This window comes from Paramisgurnus dabryanus, chromosome 22, assembly GCF_030506205.2.
Source record: "Paramisgurnus dabryanus chromosome 22, PD_genome_1.1, whole genome shotgun sequence".
Taxonomy (NCBI): Eukaryota; Metazoa; Chordata; class Actinopteri; order Cypriniformes; family Cobitidae; genus Paramisgurnus; species Paramisgurnus dabryanus.
Genome location: NC_133358.1, coordinates 7,421,047 through 7,444,363, shown reverse-complemented (window position 1 = coordinate 7,444,363; position 23,317 = coordinate 7,421,047). Strand labels below are relative to the sequence as shown.

The following is a 23,317-nucleotide window of genomic DNA, read 5'->3' as shown; positions in this document are numbered from 1 at the left end:
CTGTGTGTGCATGTCATTTAGGGAGAATGCATATCTTTTTCAGGGACCATGTATATTTTTTAGGTAGAGCGGGCCTTATGCTTATTTTATGTGATATTATCTTTTGTGAAAAAGCCACGGTCAGTTTTTTTGACATTAAGAATAAAATAACATACGTGTTTTCTTTAACAACCATTAAATCTGTCTCTGTATTGCATATTCAAACCTTAATACCATTCCATAACAGACTAAAAAACTGAAGACTAGACTAAGACTAAAACTCTTATGATATTTCGTCGACTAAAACTAGACTAAGACTAAAATATTTAAGATGACTAAAATAAGACTAAAACTAAATGGTGTGTTATTCAAAAGACTAAGACTACATCAGAATTTGCTGCCAAAATTAACACTGCTAAGCAAGCAGAAACACACACACAGGGCCACTGCTGGTCAGATGGGTGCCTTAAGCTGACTTTTACGGTGGTGCCACCTTTAGTTAAAAAACAACAACAAAATCACAACTATAGTAGGCTATGTGTGAGAATAGCACTTTATTAAAATGCTATTGTTATCATTTATAATTGTATTTTGACAGCAACACAAACTACAATTATACAAATATGCAATATAGTATATCTGTTTGTGTAGCTAATGGCACTATAATGTGACAAAGCTAATTTTACGTGTCAGTATAAATCCAAGCAATTTTGGAGAATTACTAAATATCTTTCTTGTAAGTAAATTAAAAGCCAGCTTTAAGAAACATCAGATGTCTATTAACAAAAGCAAAAGTTTGTATGTATGGTTATGTTCTTAATAATACAGCTGTTTGATTGATTTAACACTCAAGCATTCAGTTAAGCAAGTTTAGTTAATTCAAATAATAAATAAGGACACAGACCCTTGTTGTTAGCATATAAGTTATAAAACAACGTCTTTAGCATATATATATTTACCATGCTTCAAAACACAACGCAGCACATGTCATTTAAACGATTGAAGATGCAAACTGATACATTGTTATATTATTTAAATCACACAGATGAGTTCGCGGTGCCAGCAGTCAACGCTATACATATTAACAGGCTTGTGAACTCACCTGAAAACGATGCACAGGTTTTATTTTGGACTTTTCGTTTCCATTTGAAGACTTGATGCGGCGGTTTACTCGCGGGCGCAGCTGGCCATCAAACGTGACGTGTCGCGTGTTACTGCGCAAACGGATTGCGTATGATATCAAAGCATTGCGAGAACAGACTGCTCTGCATGCTTTCTAATCGCTCTCGCGGTACGTTTACGTATTTCTGCGGATCGATTTGCAGAGCGCCATTGAACACACATGATAATTTGCAGGCAGGTGGCGGGGTGCCAGGAGATGGCTAGATGAAATAACGTTATAACATTTCGTCTCGTCTCGTTTTGGTCAACGAAAATGAAGACACATTTTAGCATAGTTTTTATTTAGTAAACCACTTTTAGTCTTGTTTTTATTCGTCAACAATATTGTATTATACATTTTATTATAGTTTTCGTCACATGACCAGCATTTATGTTGCGTCTCGTCTCGTTTTTGTCACGTGATAAAGGTTCGTTGATGAGGATATTTCGTCATACTTTCTGTTGACGAAAGCAACACTACATTCCAGTTAGTTTTTTTATGACCTTCCCTCGCTAATTTCCCTCAGTCTCCTTCACTCGGAGGTACGTCATTGCTTACGTTGTATGAGTGCCCACTACTGCTAGAAACCTTGAAGTGGGTTCAAATGGATCGCCCTAAGCCCTTCTTCACATGGAAAGTGAAGACCGTGCCCTCCATCAATAGAACTGTGCAAAGCCCAGTTAAAAAAACCAGCATACCAGCAAGACTAGCATATGTTGTGTTTTGGTGCTGGTTTGCTAGTGAACACCAGCTTAACCAGCACCAGCATTAGCATCAGCTAAACCAGCACCAAACCAGCATTAGCACCAGCTTCCCATGTTGACCAGCATATGTTGTGTGTTGGTGCTGGTATGCTGGTGACCACCAGCTAAACCAGCATAGAGCAGCATAATTCCCATGCTGGTTTGATGCTGTTTTTTTCAGCAGGGAGCGCGAGTTGCTGAAATGACGTCACAATCGTGTTGCATTGTGGGATATGGAGCTGCCTGAAGTGTACATATGAAGTAGACTCGCTCCCTCGATTTTGACCGGGTCTGTCCATACAAACTTCCCTCGTCCACTTGAAGAAGTGGAACGCACTTTAAAATGGCAACAGGGATTCCCCCGAGGGAAAGTGTTTAAGGAAGTTTGCGATTGCGTGTCTAAAACTGTAGTGAAACGCAGCCAGGCATTCGGAGAACACGTAAATGGAACAGGCTAGCAAGTGCATGTCATTGCGTCAATGAAAGGTGTGCTTTCGGCGATGCGGGCATAGGATTGTGGGTGATTTCAGCGCGCGAAGAGCACGAAGGATACACATATGAATCCTTTCCTATAAATGGGATATTTCTTGAACGAAGGACATTGGAACAGTCCTTCGACGGATGTCGATGACGTAGCATCCTCAAAATTCTGGCTTTCGAGGATCCTTCCTTGACATTGAGAAACAGCCACGACTTTCAGCGTCACTCAAAGTCGGCCAGCTGCAGAGATTTGAATGCTGTTCATCTATGCTTCTTTAACTTAGCGAGGTGCTGCAAGAACCGACAGGTGTATGATATCAAAGCACCGCATGAGCTAATCGAGAAATCATACAGAGTACTCTGCTTATCAATCGTTCTCGCATTACGTTGATATCATCCGCAGTTCTTGGCGGCGGTGCCGCATAAAGTCGAGCTCACCTCAAAACTTTATTTATTGCTGACCAGTAATGTAGCCAGAAAAGAGACTCTGGGTGTGCATCTGAAAATCTGGGTGTGCCACATTTATTGTCATATTACTGTGCAAAATTATTAACCATATAGCATATAACCATGCTGTAATGGCACCATATAGGGGATTCTTATTTCTGTGCCCTGAGAATCTGATTTAGAATGTTCAGTGATGTCACAGAACTCCCAGCCATATTGAAACTGCTTTTGTGCGTTGGTTGGCGCTGAGCCAGACGGACGTGCTCAGTGCTTGTCATATATCCAGTGGCTGAGCCGCAGAACTTGACTTTTTTAACGGGGTGGCAAGGGGGTGGCCCAGGCTACTTTAAGGGGTCCATAGTACATTAAAGAAAATTATGTTTAACCATGTATCAAAATGTATCTTGCATTACTATGTAATCATAATGTAAGGGTGAATTTTAAATCTTTCTATTGTATTTCTTACATCTGATTTACTGTCTGTTAAAGGGATAGTTCACCCAAAAATAGAAATTGTTTAATTTACTCACCTTTATGTTGTTCTAAACCTGTATACGGTTTTTTATTATTATTATTTTGACAAACTCAAAAGAAGGATATTTTGATAAATAAGCACAGTTGATTGTAACCATTGACTTTCATAGCAGGTAAAAATATTATGGAAATATTGTGATAAATATGTGTGTTCATCAGAAAAAGAAATTCATACAGGTTTTTAGAACAACATAAGGATGAAAAAAAATTATGACAGAATTTTAATTTTGAGAGAACTATCCATTAATAAACCTAAATATTTAACGTATATTCCAGTAAAAGTTTTTCAGGAAATCTAAACTCCATGAAAAACCTTAAACTTTACTTCAAATAGCAGAGCTCAACATGAATATGGATTAATCTTTATTGCGAAGTTACAAAAGTTAGTCAGGAGCAGCGAGTGATTTTCTTTTCTTTTGATATTTAATTAACTTTGATGACAGACTTCACAAGGTTAGGGTTATTATTATAAGACCAAATGCAATAAAATGTTTATTCGTTAAAGACATACAGTAACTAATTGTTTACTATAAAATCACGGAGACATCTAAAGACGCGAACATAAAGTTATTTAAGCTCTGGCCTGTGTATCCGCGCTATTGGTGGGTATGATGCACGTTGTGCTTTCAAGTTCAAGGTGGCAATCCAATCCAACTAATAATCATACAGTAGCCTATAGAGATCACTTCAAGAATAAAAAAAAACTTGTTGGGTTTTGTGTAAAAAGAAATCGTCCCCTAGGAATTATAAGGTCTATCTGCGTTCTGAGCAGTTTTGAGATATTGAGCTTTAAAGTTTTTGCATTACATATAGGAAAACTTACATGGGGAACAAGTTTCTTTCAAACATGAAAATAACAGGGCCCCTAAATGTATTCTAAATATACAATATCAAAATCCTCTCAAATTTGTAAATGGGTGTTTTTGGAATGGGTCAAATGCAGTTAGAACCTTATAATTCTAAAAAAAAAAAAAAAAAAACACTTTTGGCTAAGAATTATAAGGTTCTATCTGCCAAAACATTATTTGAACATTAAATATAAAATTAATGTTGTAACAGTGTCTCAGAAAGGATTACATTTTATTTTCTAACACATTTTATGGAACTAAGGAAGATATGTAGCGCTCCAACCAAAGAAGTGTACTTAGTTATAAGTCCATGTACTTCAGGTGCGTGGAGCCAAACAAGTAATTGAGTAAAGAGAGTGGCTAACCGCACACTGATCCACTTGTGACAATAAGTCTACAAAAAGTCTACAAAAACTATAGTTTTTATTTGTAAAGTGCAAAGTGCAAGTGAATATAAAAACAGACAGGGCGAGCAAACGTTTCAGCTCTTGCTTTCCTCAGTGCTCGACTGACAAACAAGATTCACCCTTTTTGAACAAGTCAGGAATTGAGGTCAAACAGCTGAAAGCAATTATCTCAAATAAGTAATTGGTGAACAATTATCTCAGGTCAATGATTACCTCATTAATTACTTAAGCAAAATTCACAACCAGTTACAACAACATTTAAAAGGAAATATGAGACATCAACTGTAGAGAATGATTGAATTTTACAAAAAACATGATAGTTCAAGTTCTTCATTCATACCCTCAGGAAATAAATAAAGAAGTCTGCCATCAGACCCTACGACTCAGTTTCAAAAGGAGATTGAGAAATGTATTCAGGAAGCACATGCTCATCAGCTAATCTCTGATAAAGAGTTGCAATATTTACTGAATAGCTCTCCGACCAGACCTGTTTTTTACATCTTACCCAAGGTACATAAAAGTTTGGTTGATCCACCGGGACGACCCATAGTTGCAGGAAATAATAGCCTGACTGAACCACTCTCTAACTTTGTGGATTTTGTGCTGAGACCTTTAGTTACTTCCCTTCCTAGCTACTTAAGAGACACTGCTGACTTTTCACAATGTATAGCAACTCTACAATATGTTCATTGTGATGTTATTCTGGCAACCATGGATGTGACCTCACTTTACACTAACATTCCACATAACGAAGGCCTTTTGGCTTTAGAACATTTTCTTAACCTGCGTTATGATGATGAGGGCCTTCCGACCAAATTTATCACTGATATGCCCAAATGGTGCTCACTAAAAACTACTTTCTATTTGAAAACACATACTATTTACAAGTTGAGGGCACAGCCATGGGGGCCACTATGGCTCCTGATTATGCAATTTTATATTTGGGTTTTTTGGAGGACTTGTATGTCTTCAATAACAATCCTTTCCTTGACTACATTATCTTATTCAAGAGATACATTGATGACTGCTTTGTTATTTACAAGGGATCTGAAAGTGACTTTGAAGCATTTGTCCTATATATGAATTGTCTCAGGCCCTCTATCAAATTTACCTATCATGTGGGGATCACAGATGTCAATTTCTTAGATACCACTATCTCAATTGTAGATAACCATATAGTCTCTTCCCTCTATAGAAAAGATACAGCTAAGAACAGTCTTCTCCATGCCAATAGTGCTCATCCAACGCTCTTAAAATGTGGCTTACCATATAGTCAATTCTTGAGACTCCATCGTATCTGTTCCAGGAGAGACGACTTTGAGTCGAAAGCCAAGACTATGTACATGGACTTTAAATCACGGGGCTATCCTAACAAGTGGCTGGATATTGCTCTTAAGAAGGTCTCTAAAATACAAAGACACGAGGAGACCAACTTGACCAAAGATACAAAAAACAAGAGTTTTTCATGTACTTTCAAATCCACATATAGTCCATTGAGCAATGATATCAAAAACATCATCAAGAAACATTGGCATATTATTCAAAGTGAACCTCAATTATTGAATATATTTTATGATCAACCGCTTTGTGTTTTCTCCAGGTGCTCTAATTTGAGGGACAAACTGGTCCATGCTGATACCCATATCTCATCTCCAACCACTCACATCAATGCCCAAGGCAACTTCCCATGTCACAATTGTTCTTCTTCTACTAAGTATGTTAAATGTAAATCATTCACACATCCCCGTACACTAAAAACATACAAGATTAGACAATTGATTACCTGCAAAAGCACACATGTGATTTACATCATCGTTTGTCCATGTTCACAACTGTATGTTGGGAAAACTACACGTGCATTACGCACAAGAATAATTGAACACACTAGTGCTATTCGAAGACAGGATGATACATCTTCAATTTCTCGTCATTTCAAGTCTGCTAACCACTCTCCAGCTGACATAAAGTTCCTGGACATCGAGAGGATTCTCCCCCACAGGAGAGGTGGTGATAGAGACAGTAAATTACTCCAAAGGGAGGCTTTTTGGATTTTTGAACTAACACATTTTATGACATGTATTTCATATTTATAGCACTTCCATGTATTTAGGACATTTCAAATTAAGCAAGGTAGGTCTAAATAGTTTGTCTAGTGCAGATGTTAATTTTTTGTACCAAATTGGTGGGTATGTAAACACATTATTGCAGAAATTGTTACTTTAGTCTTTCTTTTGTTTATACAGATAGCAGCTACTGTAATACATCTGAGCAGGACTTTATTCCATCTAAAGTGGGCCAGGTAAAATGGCTTTCTCACATCAGTATGGCTGAAATAACATGCTAACATTTATTGTTGTAATTAAGACCCTGTCAGGATTCTGTCAGAATCTTGTCTTGTTTTAATCTCTAGTTCTATTTTGACAGGATTCTGATAGTACCATGTTCTGTGTGGGAACACGTGGCCATGGTGTGTTGATATCAGGCAACAAGGTGTGCGAAAGTATTTTACATTTATTCAGACCCAAATCTAAGGTACGGATAAAGCACGCACGAGCGAGAGATGTGCGAGTATGCACGCAGAATAATATTTTCGCGCATCTTCGCGAGGGCACATATAGGCTACTTCATGAGCGAAACTCTACGGGAAAGCGCACCTCTGCTCAGCCCGCACAAATGCAGCCACACAAGTGCTGGAATGAGCGCTCGCTCGACTCTCTCTGTGTTCTCATAACCGCACAACATTCACTCGATGGTCAAGTTTACTTTAAAGACTTTGGGCTTCACACCTGTGATTGGTGGTTTGGTTTGATCAGTGACACGCATATTTTGTTCCACGCTTTCTCGTAAAGGTATAAACATGAAAACACCACGCAGGGATTTAAATCACATCGAAAATACATAAATCATATTCTGTATCTCATCATTGTCATTTAAATCTCATCTTTAGTGTATGTCTAGTCTATATGCTTGTATCTCACAGTAAGTTTGTTTTTGCAATATGAACATGAGAGTTATGTGATTCCCATCCATAAATTCAAGCAATAACCAACTTACAATGTTGTTTGCTTGTGTTTGTTAGTTCAATTTGTTAGATCAGTCTGAATCATAATCTAATGCTTCCTCTTTTTCCTCATTTAGTTTTTTTAGTAAGATGTCAGTAACTGAAGTTGCAGAATTAATTACATTGTTTTAAATACATCCTATAAGACATTTGCAAGCAAAAGATATATCTGAGGGGGGCATGAAAATTTTTTTTAAACCAAGAATTTTTGTCATACCAAGCTGTAACAATTTAGTGTTATTTTAATCAGTGTAAAACAAAATAAACACGGTTTATATATATCTCACTTAATTCTATATACTGAATATTATTGTTGTGCAATTCAATTGAAAAACCTTGGGCAATGCTGGGGCATGGGGAACCCTGGTTCTTGGACTTTGCATAGGGCCCCAAAAATAGTAAACACGCCACTGCTAAAATCACTACAAGTTTGACTCGTTTATAACGTGCATTTAAAAAAGCAACACTCGTCAAACACAATCATTGGAATCATCCTGGAATAGTGTTGGTAATGCTGCTCCTTCTGTGGCACAAATGGTGTTTCTAAGCGAGAGCGCCCCCTGGCTTTTGGATGTGGCTGCATTTCACCGTAATTCATTCAAATTCATTAATTGAGAAAATGCGCATTTGCCCGATTAATTGTCACAACCCTAATACACACATTCCAGCCTATAAACGCTGAAATCATGTATTAGCAATGTACAATTTCACTTACATAATTTAAAAGTTGACATTCCAAGTAAATTATATTCTAAGTAAACAACAATAGCCCAAGTTTAGTAAACATTTTTATTGAGACTATAAAAATTAGTCTGCATCCATTTTTAGGTGTGGGTGGCACCGGCACACCCTGCACACCCGTAGCTACGCCCCTGTTGCTGACAGTAGTTATTGTCGGACTAGCGCACATGGATTTAGCAGCACATGGATTTATGGAGGCCCCCTCCAAGCTTGAGGACCTAGGCATTTACCTTCTTTGCATATAGGTGTCGCCGGCCCTGAACCAATAAATAAAACGACACGAAAAGATGCGCCGTATAAGTGAACGGGAAGGACTGGCGTTTATATGCACGCAAAAAAGAATTTGGTGCAGGGACGGACTGGGGCTAAAAAACAGCCCTGGACTTTCTCCCAAATAGGCCCATCATCCGGCCATTCACCCCTAGCCGTGCGCAACAGACACAAGGATGTCCTGATACTATGCCACAATACTGTCAGACTATCAGACTATTTAATATTTTGTCAATGTCATATTACACTTTGATGTATAATAAGGCTGTGAAATAATGAAAATGGCTATGCTCTATTAATTTTGTCTGTAAAACTTTCACAAACAACCACCAGGTCTTTGCAAATTTCACAATACTAAACACAAATATGAAGGACAAAGAAAAACTGCACTCTGATGGAAGACAGACAGAAAGTGCAAGCTAGGATTTTTTGGTTAAACTAATATTTGGTCAGTTATTTAGCCCCCTTTCTTGTATATGGACCATTCTACTGAATCCGTGCAAATTGCTGTCCCGGAACCAAAAAACTAATTTAAAAAGCATTAACGTAGGAAAATTTTTGATAATAAACAAATATAAGCAAATAGCAAACAAAACCCAAAGTAATATTTGAGGTAGCTGCAGGCTTTATATACACTGTAAAAAATTTCTGTAGAAATTACAATATTACTGGGTATTACTGGCAACTAGCTGCCAGTAACTTACTGTAGATTTTACATTTATGTTATTTACTGGCAACATTTTGTTCAAAGTTAAATGAACATGAAACATTTTCAGACTTTATCTTCTACAGTAAGTTACTGGCAACCAGCTGCAAAATTACAGCAAATTTTTTACAGTGTATAAAATATCATAATTTATACAGTATGGTGCTTTCAATTGAGAGGTGGTTGTCCCAAACCCCAAGGTCTGAATTTCACCATAGAAAAAAAAATATGAAATTATTTTTTTATATTTTTTTATAATTTTTTAAAGAAGTACCATTTTGAATACTTTTGTTAATTAAAACCAAAAATATATTTATTGGATATTTTCAGTAAAAATCATGAATAATCATGTAAAAAAAACACTGTCCCGCATTTTCACGTCACTACCGAAACATTGCATAGTTTGGTCAATAATATAATACTGCTTTAAGCCACTCCCCTACATTTTGAACCAGAAACTTTGTCTGTGCCTCACTCCCTCGTGGTGGCATGGTGATTAGATCAGTCCCATGGTTTTGAAGTAAATGTGATCAAAAGTTTGGAAATCAGTGTGTGACATTTATCAATGTCACTACCGATCACACATTTTTAATTATTAATAAAAAATAAAAAAATTCTACTGGTCATTTAGGTTTTACTCATGTTTCAATGTCGAGAACTGTGCTGGCTAACTACGTACTAATTAGCATCTTAGCAGTAAGATCAAAGTTAGCTTAAATTGTCACTACCGAAACAGTCACAACCGAAACATGTGTTGACTTTTCGGTTGTGACGTGATTGTTTCGGTAGTGACAAAATGACACTTGTTTCTTTATTTTAATAAATAAATAGAAACTTTCAAGTGCACATATATTCTTTTTCAGTACAAATAATTTGTCAGTCATATTTATGTAATGTTGTATGTGATTTGACTAGGACTACAAACTAAGATAAAAGGAACTAGGCCAGATTAATTTAATTAATTCATAGTAGCTTGACTCATTATTGATATAAATGAAGGCTATATGATTCTACCTCTGGTCTCTAGGAAAACTTTCTGCGCTAATTTAGCGGGACTTTGACTGATTGCTTTATATAATTGATATAACAGATAGCACATAGTATCATAGTAAATTGACATGTCATTGTTAAGTGTAGACAGGGCAGGCTCACACTAATAATGTAAATGTAAATATCTTTGGTTAATTTGTAGAGATAGCTACAGAGAGAGAGGAATTGCCAATATGCATAGACGGAAAGATGAAAGTAGAGCGGACAGACTGAGAAAATAAAGATTGAGGGAGGACCCAGAAAGATACCAAGAATACTTAAAAAAGGAAAGAGAACGAAATCAGAAACGCAGGGAAGAAGGGATGCTGAAAAGTATCAAAGAATTATCTGACAGGGAGCAAAGAAATGTCAGAAAAGAATGGAGGAAAAGACAGGACAAACACAGGAAGATGATTAAAAGACAGTTCTGTGTGTATAGTTCTTTTTAGAGATCGACCCATATGGATTTTTTTGTGCCAATGTCGATACCGATTTTTGTTTCATCAGCCTTAGCAGATGACCGATACAGGCTGCCGATTTTCTTGAGCCGATACTTGGAGCCGATACTGCTTTTGCTCACTCAGTTTACATTATAAATGTCTCAATTTAAAAAAGTAACATTTATTGAACTTAAAAAATATATATTTAACAAATAGTAAAAAAAAGGTGATGGTTCTATGGAACCATGAACTGCACTTTCCACAATGATGAGAAACTATCAGCAAAGGATATTGATTTCTAGCACTTTACTACTACAAATATATATAAATAAAAAAATTATATAGAAATAAAAACCCGCTTTGTCCAGTTATGATCAGCTGTTAGGCCGAGCTTTCAGTGTTGTCATGGAAAGGTTGTTTGTTTTTAGTCACATGACCTGCAATCGCTTGTGGCTTCCAGCACTCTGTCTGTAAATAATGCCAGTGATAATGTCGGTGAACACAGCAGCCACATATTGGCCAATATACACATAGACACATAAAATATACACGATACACATAAAACTCGCAAAAATCGGCTAAGGTCTGAACTATCCGCCATCTCTTTAGCGTAATGTCAGTGCAAAGTGCTTTTATATGGTGTTGCTTTAGATATTTTTTGTACTGTATGTTTTGACTTAATAATACCAATCATTTTTGACTAACTAATTACTTTTTTTTACACAAAATATGGACAATCCAATATGGTCGTCACTACCGAAACATTACTGTCACGACCGAAACAAATAATGTTCTAGAAAAATAAAATAGGTTTTGTTATCAGAAAAGATTACATAATTTTATTTAGTTAGATAAAAATTTAAACTAATGAATCCTTGAATTTCAAATCTGTATCAGTGCATGTATGGCAATTACAGAGAAATATTGCTTTCAAAATGCATTTCATTTGATAAACCACTCTTATAGTTTTGTTAAAAATATATTTCCAATCAATATAACCATGAAACTGTCTTTAAAAAAAATAAAAAATATATTTAGAAGATTAATGTACAGAAAATCAGAATAGGCTATTAAAAACCTATGCCTGATATTTTCCTGTTTAATTCAATACCTTAGTCTTCATTGTAGCAGAAAATGTGAGCTCACTACAACCTCTCATATACAACAAAGTCAATGAAAGATATGAAAACCAATGCAATACGATGAATGTCCACCCACAGACTGTTTTAAATGGGGTTGGATAAATCTTTTTTGCTTTGGTGTGTGTGATTTTGGTTAGACGACAGTTGTAGGTTACAGTTTGACAAGAGTTTACAGTTTGACAAAAGCACAATGTTTTGTTTTATTGCGACTGTAACGTTACACAAATATAAGCAAACACTTTGCAGTTTAAATGATGTCCCATATTAACAAAATGACGGAGTATGTATTGTTTTTACGTTTTCACTGTTCAATCGTGCCTGCGCCTCTATCTCTCTCTCACAAACACCCCCCCACCCCCCCATAATAAAAAATAATGCATTACCAATCTGTGGAGTTTGTTTCTGTACGGAATCATATTAATCAGTACATATGCATATAAATAAATTTATATAATACGTAGGCTATAGACGTATTGTACCTCATACAATAATAGTTAGATCATCCAATAGTTTTCTTTATTTAATGTACTTATAAAAGACAATAAATTTCAAACTGAAGTTACTGAACCAATCATATTTTTATTAATATAAGTACATATGCATATACATTTATATAAAACTTATAGAAGTAGTTTTTTTTAACACAGTGCCCAGTGGCGGATGCAGAACGTGACATATGGGGGGGCATGGATTAAGTCCGGGCGGGCCTGAATCTATGGGTGTCACTTTTGAATAAGAAACTATAACAAGTCTATAAAATTCGTCAAAACTTCAGGAATCACAAGCGTATTGGTGAGAACACTAATTTAAACAGCATACACACACACCCGAACTGCACGTCACATTTTTGACATTATTGATATACTTTAAATTGTAATGCAACATGACATTAATTAAGCCTTTTTGGTAAAAACAAATTATTGGGGTGTCATAGCCTACAAAAACGAACCTGCACACGTGACAAGAAATATAAATAAACACAAAAAAACTAATACTTTTTAAAATAGCCTATTAAAACTGTTTAAATAAATTAAGCTACTAAATGCTTAAAATGAAGCTTCTAACATCATATTCTCTTCATGCAAATCACTAAAAATATATTTTCGTTCTCATATATTTAAAGTAACTTACTAAATAAAGAAAGAAAAAGGGAATTGCTAGAATAGTGTTTGACTCTGAGGTTAAACGAAATGACAAATAAATAAACATTTAATATACTTTTTGATGAGCATAAGAGCAAGCGGGTAGCCTACTCCTGAAGAGCGGAGCCGAGGAGCGCGCATATCAGACGTGAACACGAAAGGAATAATAGGTTTAATTATGCTTTCACTTCATTTCCTGACAGTTTCACTTGTTAGTGGGGATAGTAATGACTAACAAGATGACACCGAATTACATACAATATAATTACCTAACTAAATCTGAGAGAATGCCCGACGGGCAGGGCGCAGATACATTTTTGTAGCCCGACAGGAATTCGCCATAGCCCCGGGATGTCTGGGTAGCAATTTTGCGAGCCCTGCATAGGTTTGTTTTGTAGAAAGACTTTCTTTAAAGTGAATTTCGTTTTGTATAAATTGTATCTTAATATTAATCAATGTTTAATCAAACAATTGCCTTGATTTAATAAATCAGAAACAAACCAAGAACGTCTGTGGTGTGGATTGAAGTGAACCCACTATATTTCCGCAGCCTACGTCTTTCTGCTTTTAATGCATTTCTTAAATTAATGTCTCAATTACACAGTAGGCTTATAGGTTGTTATGATAGGCTATTTGTTGCTTAAAAGCCATAGGCTATATTGTATAAAGTGTAGCAATAAACGTGGCGTGACTTATAGTGCTGGTAGGCTATATCAAACAACAACACTGTGATCAGATCTTTTCTTTCTATTTTTTACCCCGCTATCATATTTGTTGTGTGTTTATGTTATTGAAAGGAAAGCGAGCAGCACATATTGATAACGTGTTGTTATTCGAAATACGTTTTCCACTTGCTTGCAAAAAAAGTTCTCAAAGTGATCATAGCTGAAAGCTGCTCGGGAATATTTTTCTCATAAGAACCATAATAAAACGCAACATTCAACTTCTTTATAATAGTTTTTAAATAGTTATCAGGCTTACTTATAATTTTACTGTTTTTAACATAACATGCAATAGATAAAATACACCATATGAAGTAGTATCCATGTCTAACTATACAGAGTAGTATTTTTTTACATTTCTGATTGGGCGGGCCAGCTGTCTCCGCGCCTGACAGTGCCTCGCCCTCGACCAATCTGACTCCTTCACGTGACTGACTGTCACTTCCTGCACTTTCAACTGTCCTCGCGGCTGCTGTAACTTTCACTCTCTTAATCTACTCTATAAAATAAAATGAGGACAAAAAGCTCATATTGTATTTGTGCATATTGACAAATTAGATAAATTAATAGAAACAATACAACTTTAAATTCACACTTGAGCTATAGCCTACCGAGGTTGTGGAGGCTCGACGCCATCGGAGGTTTTAACTGCAGCTAGCACTCCCGTGCCTTATCAGTGCATATCTTTATATTCGCCTTCAGCCTACATAAAAAACAAAGATGCTGCAGCCAATGAGCAGCCGGCGGGGGCTGGCTGCAGGATGACTCAAACTCCTCGTGCATATTTTATCAGACAATAACTACTCAAGATTTTACATCAGTATAATTTTTAGGGAAATTAGAGCAGGATTCGAGATTAAGATTTTGCTTCAGTATAATTTTCGGGACAATTAGAGCAGAATTCGGGACAGGAGCTTAGATTTCGGGACTGTCCCTAATTTTTCGGGACGTCTGATACCCTACGTTAAATGGAACAGGCTAGCAAGTGCAGGTCATTGCGTGATTGAAAGGTGTGCTTTCGGTGCTGCGCGCATAGGATTGTGGGTGATTTCAGCACGTGAAGAGCGCGAAGGATACACATACGATCCTTTCCTGTATATGGGATATTTCTCGAACGAAGGACTCAGTCCTTGGCTGAGATTTCGAGGATCCTAGACATTGGAACAGTCATTCGACGGACGTCGATGATGTAGCATCCTCGAAATTCTGGCTTCCGAGGATCCTTCCTTGACATTGAGAAACGGCTTCTGTCTGTCCCTTATCATGACCAGGCTGTGGATGCTCAGTCTCGCGAATTCCGGGAATCCGTGGACCAATCACGTCTAGTAGGCCGACTCTTCTTCTTCGTTTTTTTTTTACACGTAGCAGCATATAAGTGATCGTATTAGTGCCCCTGCTGTTGGCTGTACATGTTGCGTTATTAGACTTTTTTGCCCACGGCCGGGCGACGGCCCTCCGTTGAACAGCCGTTCTGGACTTTTCCAGAACGCACAGATTGCCAATCCATGTATGTACTGCGTAGCCTATTGCACGAATTTCACACTGCTTGCTATTATACGCATTTCATGAGAATGGGTTTTATGAATAAACAGACTTGAATAATCATAGATTAAAGTAAAACATGCAATCATGAAAGAAAACAAAAGAACAGCTGTTAATTCTTGCTCAACTTGTTCATGAAAATAAGGCAACAGCCATTTTAATATTGTTTGGGATTTGGTAGTGACTTCCGAGTCCTCTTGACTACCCATAACTTTTAACAGATTTAGAATCTATTTTTAGCACTAAAACTTAGAGCATTATATTAGGACTGACGCATTATTTTTAGCAAGCTATGAGCTACCTTTAGCCTTAAGATGCTTAAAATCTTCATATGACAGTCCTGTTTACAACGGCGCCCTTAAATATTTCGATTTTTTTGTGATGTTTAAGTTTCTTTCTAGTAGCATTTATTTCATATGAGTTGTTTTATCATATTAGTTATTGGAGTATTAGGATTTGATGTCGGGTCCCTTCATAATATATAAATGTGAAATTAATGTCAGATTAAATGCATGTAATAATGTATATTTTTTTCATATTGTAAGATTTGTAAAATGGTAACTTTAAAAGTAATGTTACACAACAAAATCAACGAGCTATTAAAAGAATGAGTGAAGGCAAAAATATCAAAATGTAAAAAGTTACACAAATTAAACACATTTTTCTGTCACATTTATTTAAATAAATTTAACCCAAATCGTTATTTTGATAATAAACCAAAGTCACATTCCCAAAAAACCATAAATTATTTTTAATAAATCTTTAATAATTTTCATGAACTTACAATCAAACAGGTCAGTGTCCACAGCAATAGCGCCACTAGACAAATTCCACAGACAGTGAATCTGAACCTGTTAACTTAAAATACACTGTATAAGTAAGAATTTGCGGCTGTAAATAGATCTGTTTCTTCCTTTTCTCATACATAATTTTTATGTTTTTCATGTAACTCATTGACATTGATAAAGCCATTTTAAATAATAATCTAATTTATTTAAGTTATAGTGTTAATAAACTGTTTTTCGGAATTTACAATGAACAAAACGTCAAAATTGTCAAAACTTTTAATCATATATCTATAAACAATTTACCTGAAGAATTAGTTGAAGGTGGAATAGACATGGTTAACTCCCTTTGCTTCCTATTTAGATAGACACACTAACACGTATGATAGTGGTTCACGCTGTTTTACTAGGAGGCGTTACCAGAATGCCTACCTTCTTATATACTGTATGTGTATAGTTGTATCTTAAGTCTTTTTGTTTCTGCCCTAACAAAATAACTCTAATCATTTTGTACTACATTATATTTTCGCTCCGATGAATAATTGTTTAAAATGTATTTATAAAAGTTTTATTATAGAAGCACACATGCATTTACCACTGAACGTCTGGGTTCTGTTCTTTTCTTATTACTTATTTAACCCCCTGTCTATATCTATGGTTACCTGTGATTTTCACCTGTGCTGTGCCTAGTTTTCCTGTGAATTTATACTAACTGTTTAGGATGGGAAACAAAGCACTTTCATGTTCCAGGAAAAGATTCAAAGCTGAAATTTAGTAGAGATAGTAGAGTAGGCGGCTGCAGTGAGAGGAGTGGTGAAAAAAGAGTTTGTAAATCGGAATAGGAAGGCGGCATCCTCCGGAGGTCGCATATGCAGACTGCATACGTCACCAAGCCTGGTTATTTCAGTTAACTGAGCATTACATTCGCAAGTCACAAGCATATTACAACAATTTACGATTAACTAAGTATAATTGTAAACTTCATAACTGTTAATATTCTGAATAAAACAGTCTTTATGACGTATGCAGCCTACAAATGCGACCTCTAAAGGTTGCCTATGCCTTATCACCTACCACCTGCAAGATTTGATGATGTTTCCGGATACATTGCTAAAGTTTTTCAACTCATTCTTTAGCAGCACAATTAAATAGGGTTTTCTGTAGCAGAGACCCTGGATTTCGTATTTGAAATTTGATATTGCTGCAATGATACGGTCTACTCTCTCGCCTACATTGTATTTTTATTATAACACAATTATTTGTCCGTAAGCATATGATGGTGTTACCCAAAAATGTTTCTTTGTAATTCAGGAATTTTAACTTGTGATTACTAAGACATTAGGTTTGTTAAAACAATGTTTTATAGATTTCAGCCTATTTACAAAATGCGAGTAAAACTGAAATTATGTAAATATAATTGGTATTTTGACTCCATCAGATATCACAAAAACTGTGTTTTTTTAGGTTTGACTGTGTTTCAATGAGTGTTATTAACTATTTACTATGAAAATCATGTTTTAATGTGTTTTGCGTGAAAAAAAACACATAAAAATGCTTATTTTACATAATAACCTTAATTATCCAATTTATTTATTTAAGTTAATCAAAAATAATTCAAGTTTTATTGCATAAGTGGCCATAATTAATGCAATTCGCTGCAGCTGCGCTACAATTGTGTTCCCAGGGGAAGTGTAAAAACAATTTTTGGCTAAAATTATTCACAGAGAAAATTAAAAATGATATTAGCCTAATGCTACAATAATGCATGCATCTAGCTCGAGGTTGGATGAGAACCATAAGACTTTTATGAGATTAAAATAAATTAAAGGATTTTAATTGCGAAAACACCAGTAAAGAACTACAGTACCCACAATCCTGAAGTGGGATCCAATCACGAGCGGTGGGGGATCGGCCATTAGGCTTGTTTGACTTCATGCTGCGTCGCAAGAATCGACAGCCGATGACATCAAAGTACCGCGAGAGCGAATTGCAAAATAACACGAAGGATCCTGCTTTTAAATCACTCTCGCGGTACTTTGATGTCATGCTCCTGTCGGTTGTTGAGGCGCCGCATTATGTCATACACACCTATAAATTATTACTAGGACCAATGTCTGTCTGCTCTAATAAGACTATTCGAAATTATCAGCATCATACCATCATGCCAGGGTACGGCGACTGCAAACGCTGCCACTGGTTGATGTCATTCACTTAATAATGATGGTAATATTGAAAAGTCTTCACATCAAACGGTTTAAGTAAAGGCGGAGAAGTAATAAACACGTTTAAACTTACACTGCCCGGAAAAAATATGCTTGCTGTTAGATAAAGACAGTTTTGCAGCTGGCTTATATGTTTTAAATGTTTAAGCACAAGTAATTATACCTTCCTCCTTTGTTTTAAAAACAAAAGGAACCAGTGAAAGAACAAAATCATTAATACAATTTTAATTAATTAATAAAATACACTGTTAAGACACAATTAAATACAAGAGAAACAATATTTCAGTGCAGTACAATTAGGGGTTGGGAAAACATAAACATTACTTAAAAGGATACTTAAATAATAATAAAAAAATGCACAGGCTACACTTCTGAATGTATAATGTTTAAAATGTATTTAATTGGGAATCTTAAAAGACAGATGTTAAAAATAAGCCCTTTAACAATTTTTGACTAAAACTAGATATTCTTCAAAATCACACATAGGCTACAGTAGCCTGGCTACTCTTATCAAAATCATGACAAAAGAAAAAATACTTCATTCATGGGTTGGGGAGTCGAAGTCCTTTCACTGTCTGTGGAGAAGGGGAGGGTCTTTACTACCCCCGAATAGAGAGACTCAGAGCTAGATACCGGAGCTACATCGAGAGAAAGAGACGCAAAATCTCACAATTAAAAAGAAAATGAAATCTCGGTAAATGTTTGAAGAGTAATGAACACATTCCGACGGCATTCGATGACGTCGATCGAGCGCACAGCTCTTTTTAATAATACTGTATATTAACGGTCATTCAGCCGTTATAGCGCTGTTCATATAGCGACAGCTACAATATTGCAACATAGCAACGGTTGCAAATAAAGGCTTCTAGCGGACGCGTTTGATGGACGACGCCTCCGATGTTTTAAATATAAGGTAATAATATTGTGAACATTTGCATTGTTTTAATGCAAGAGCATTGCGCACTGCAGTAAAGTTACATTCGAAAACACACGTTTATCAACTGTGGATGTGATGGATATCGCACATATGTCGTCATTAGGGAACATCACCTTTGGATTTTTATTAAGAAAAGTTTTTTGCACGAGAACACAATTTTATTGAAATTCTTTTTGCTGTTGCTCGTCTAGTGTGATTGAGTGGCCAAATCCACTCTGTCCTCCAACAGATGAGAGGCTAACAGTTTCTGCAACTTCAGTCGCCTGCATTGGGGGACAAGAATGCTGTGTATGACAAAAATCTGAATCATACCACGAAAATAATCGTACAGCCTGGGATCGTAATGAAAGTGTTGCGGAGGAAACAATGTGTTCTCTTTATAGCATATTTTCTGCTTTTAGTTCTCACCATGCTGAACTTGGCTAACTACAGGTGGGCTAAAGAGCCTCAACAGTGTAGTCTTCAAATGAGAAGCACTTTGTATCAGGACAGATCAGACATCCGATTTCTTTACAGGCCTTCTATTGCTAAGAAGAGGCAGCTAGTCTACATTTTGACAACATGGAGGTCAGGGTCATCATTTTTCGGAGAGCTATTTAATCAACACCCTGATGTTTTCTTCCTGTACGAACCTATGTGGCACATCTGGCAGAAACTGTACCCGGGTGATGCCGTGTCCCTACAAGGAGCAGCAAGGGACATGCTTAACACGCTTTATCGCTGTGATTTTTCGGTTTTTCAGCTGTACAACAGTCCGGGGAGCAAAAATTTTACCTCTCTTGGACTTTTTGGGGCCACTCTTAATAAAGTCATCTGTTCGTATCCTCTTTGCTCTGCCTATAGGAGGGAGGTGGTTGGGATGGTTGATGACAAAGTGTGTAAAAAATGTCCTCCCCAAAGCCTCAGGCTCTTAGAGGAAGAATGCCTTAAGTACAACACTATAGTCATTAAAGGCGTGCGTATTTTGGATGTCAATATTTTGGGCCCCCTGATGGAGGATCCATCTCTGGATCTGAAAGTGATTCACCTCGTGCGGGATCCTAGAGCCGTGGCTAACTCCAGGATCAAATCTAGGCATGGACTGATTCGTGAGAACTTACAGGTGGTCCGAAGCAGGGACCCCAAACTTCGCCGGATACCGTTTGTGGATCCCGGGCACAAAATAAGCAAAAAGGATGGGGCAGATTATCACTCAGTTGGGGCTATGGAGGTGATATGTGATCGGACATACAGAAACTTGAGGACCGCTTTAAATCCACCCAGCTGGCTGAAAGGAAAATACATGGCAGTGCGCTATGAGGATCTAGTGGATAAGCCTGTCAAAGTACTCCGGAACGTTTATCAATTTGCCAATCTCAGTGCTAACCTGGACATTGAATCATTTGCTCTTAACATGACCAATGGCACAAGCTCTTCTTCAAAGCCATTTACTGTGTCGGCCAGGAATGCGACTCAGGCTGCCAGTGCATGGAGAACAGTGTTGAGTATACAGCAGATAAAACAGGTTGAGGAGTACTGCTATCACTCAATGGCCATTCTGGGTTATGAGCGAATAAGAACAGCTGGAGAGGCAAAGGACCTAAGGAAATCTTTACTGACTGCCTCCAAACTGTGACACAGCTTTCCCGGCAGAGGAAGCTAACAAATATCCAACAAAAACTGCGCAGTAGCTCAGTAATGGGTTTAATCCCAGATCAGGTGTTTATGAAGAATTGTAAAAACCCTTTCTGGAATGTCATAGTTTTTTTTAGGTTACTTTGTGGTCATTTAACCTTAGTAAATGGCCTTATGAATGTTGGATTCAGCAGCTACCTTATGAACCATAATTGGAAAAATCTTTATTTTTCAAACCAAATTTAAAATTAAACAAATTTTGTTTTGAATGACACAGGTCAGTTTTTGAATTTCAGTTAATTTGCTCTCTGTACAAATTAGGAATGAGAAGTTATAGCAACAAAAATACTGATCAAAACTGTTATGCTAAGTACAGGTGATGCTACTTTAGTTCTAAATCAATCAAATGACAATCATTAAACTTTACGCACTGCACATACTTTATGAATGCCAGGGTTATGTGATATGTATGGCATATTTTTCATTCTACTAAATAAAAGGTCATATAAATGATTTGCAAAATCTTAACGGTATTAATTATTATTGTTGCATAGTTCCAGGCCGGTTTTGCCAATAAAGCTTTTCAAGAGTTTCATCATCTATATTCAGGAACAAAAACTAATAATTACATAATACTACATAATTAGCATATCAATGTAAAGTCACAAAGTGCATTAGCCTACCATAAATGTATCACTCCACAATATTTAGGTTACATATTGGTATTATAGCATCAATAATAGGTTCTGCTGAGTGGTACTTAAATGCACATGTTTAACAGACAGTATGTCCAAAGCCACTAAATGTTGAGGCCTGCAATAAATACTTGCCGACAGTAGCCTCTATACCTCCTGATAAATAGTATTCAGACTTTAAGCGTACAGTATGAAATTACAATTGTATGAATAAAATGACATTAGATGCCAAGGAGGACAGCATATGCATACCTTTCAAGAAAAACTATGCACTGTGCAATGCACTGTAAGTTACATATAAGTGTCTGCTAAATGCATCAATGTAATGTAAATATATAGTGTTTTTCACTATAGTGTTTTGCATACTTTCTGGTTATCCATACACATATGATTTATGTATGTGATTCAAATTTAATGCAAATATGTCAAAGATGAGATTGAACTCAATATGAGCACAATGGTTAAAGATTTGGGATGGCAAAAGAAACCACAGGGAACACGTATGAGATTTAGTTACAGAGATATCACTATAATGCATAACACAAGGCTTCCCTTTATTTGTCCCATAGTGACTATCAACACAATTCTTGTTCTACAAGTTGCTTTTAATGGAAACATCTGATACAGAAAACATCAAGCAAATATTTATACAAGACAACAGCATATTTTATGGCAAGGAGTCATATAGCATCAGTTATTGTTATGTGAACTTTGAAAATGTGATATTTAAGATCTGGCCACATCTTATTTATTGGTTAAACTTCCAAACAACATATTTGCATTTGAAATTACATGCAGCCAAGGTTGCCATGCCATGTGTTGGGAAATATAAAAATTAAAAGTTTTTTGATTCGATGCGGTGTTGATTAAAATGTCTAAAATGGCAACACAAAGCACTCAAATGTTTAACTGTGAGTTTGTTCTGTAAATTTGTTAAGTAACACACTTACTGTCATTTTAAGAAGGATATCTTGTCAGAAATGCAAAATAATATACAAAACTATATTATCAAGGGTGTATAAACACCTTTCATAATGACCTGTTATGTTTTTATTACCTTAGAATGAGACATTTTTATCTACATACCGAGGGTCTGCTTACATGGAAGTCGTCATTTTTTGCCACCATGTTTCTACAGAAGCCCTTAACTTTTTTTTACTAAGTTGTCTCCGAAGATGACATGTTTGTCCGGTGGTGGCAACCATAGCTTCTCTATGCGTTTTAAAAGTGAGGGGTGTGCAGTTAACGAAGCCATTGGTTGCAATTCGCAACCTCACCACTAGATATCGCAAAAATTTACACACTGGACCTTTAAATTGTCTAGGTGACCGTTAAACTAAACTCTCACACCAGTATTAAGTGTTTTATACAAATACTAAAGACATATACAGAAACAGTGTAGCATTGAAGAATACAATGTGGTGATCTGCCAGTAGTTTGAATTCCAAATTTGCTGTTCCTTAAAATAGTTGCAAGCTATTTTTACAACACCACTGGCTGCCTAAAGAAAAATAAAAGTATTGCATCCAGGCAGCACATGTTTTGTAAGTAGACCATTATGCAGAAAAGAAACATTAAGGGGTGGGTTCCTGGACCAACCCTGTATCATGAAATTACATACCTATAGTCAGGTAAATTTGGGAGTCTTTTCCCTGACACGTTATTTCTG

The 23,317-nt window shown here is 36.3% G+C and overlaps 2 protein-coding genes across 8 annotated transcripts in view; one reads left to right on the top strand and one right to left on the bottom strand.

Annotated features, from left to right (window-relative positions):
• Positions 1 to 16,564, bottom strand: part of LOC135785325 (NXPE family member 3-like) — a 61,993-nt gene extending 45,429 nt beyond the window's left edge. For 5 of the 7 annotated variants that reach the window (XM_073813186.1, XM_073813188.1, XM_073813187.1 and 2 more), the window contains exons 1-2: positions 16,487 to 16,564; positions 16,180 to 16,253 (exon numbers count right to left, since the gene is read on the bottom strand). In XM_073813186.1, the coding sequence (XP_073669287.1) occupies positions 16,180 to 16,253; positions 16,487 to 16,517 (105 nt within the window). In that variant the 5' untranslated portion in view covers positions 16,518 to 16,564. The remainder of the gene's footprint in view (positions 1 to 16,179; positions 16,254 to 16,486) is intronic. The other 2 variants (XM_073813190.1, XM_073813191.1) reach the window with 2 other exon arrangements.
• A 2,438-nt stretch (positions 16,565 to 19,002) lies between these two features.
• On the top strand, positions 19,003 to 22,512 carry chst2b (carbohydrate (N-acetylglucosamine-6-O) sulfotransferase 2b). The gene is made up of 2 exons (XM_065295010.2): positions 19,003 to 19,315; positions 19,531 to 22,512. The coding sequence occupies exon 2, from the start codon at positions 19,683 to 19,685 to the stop codon at positions 20,952 to 20,954; it is 1,272 nt and encodes a 423-aa protein (XP_065151082.2). The 5' UTR covers positions 19,003 to 19,315; positions 19,531 to 19,682; the 3' UTR covers positions 20,955 to 22,512.
• Positions 22,513 to 23,317: the final 805 nt, after the last annotated feature.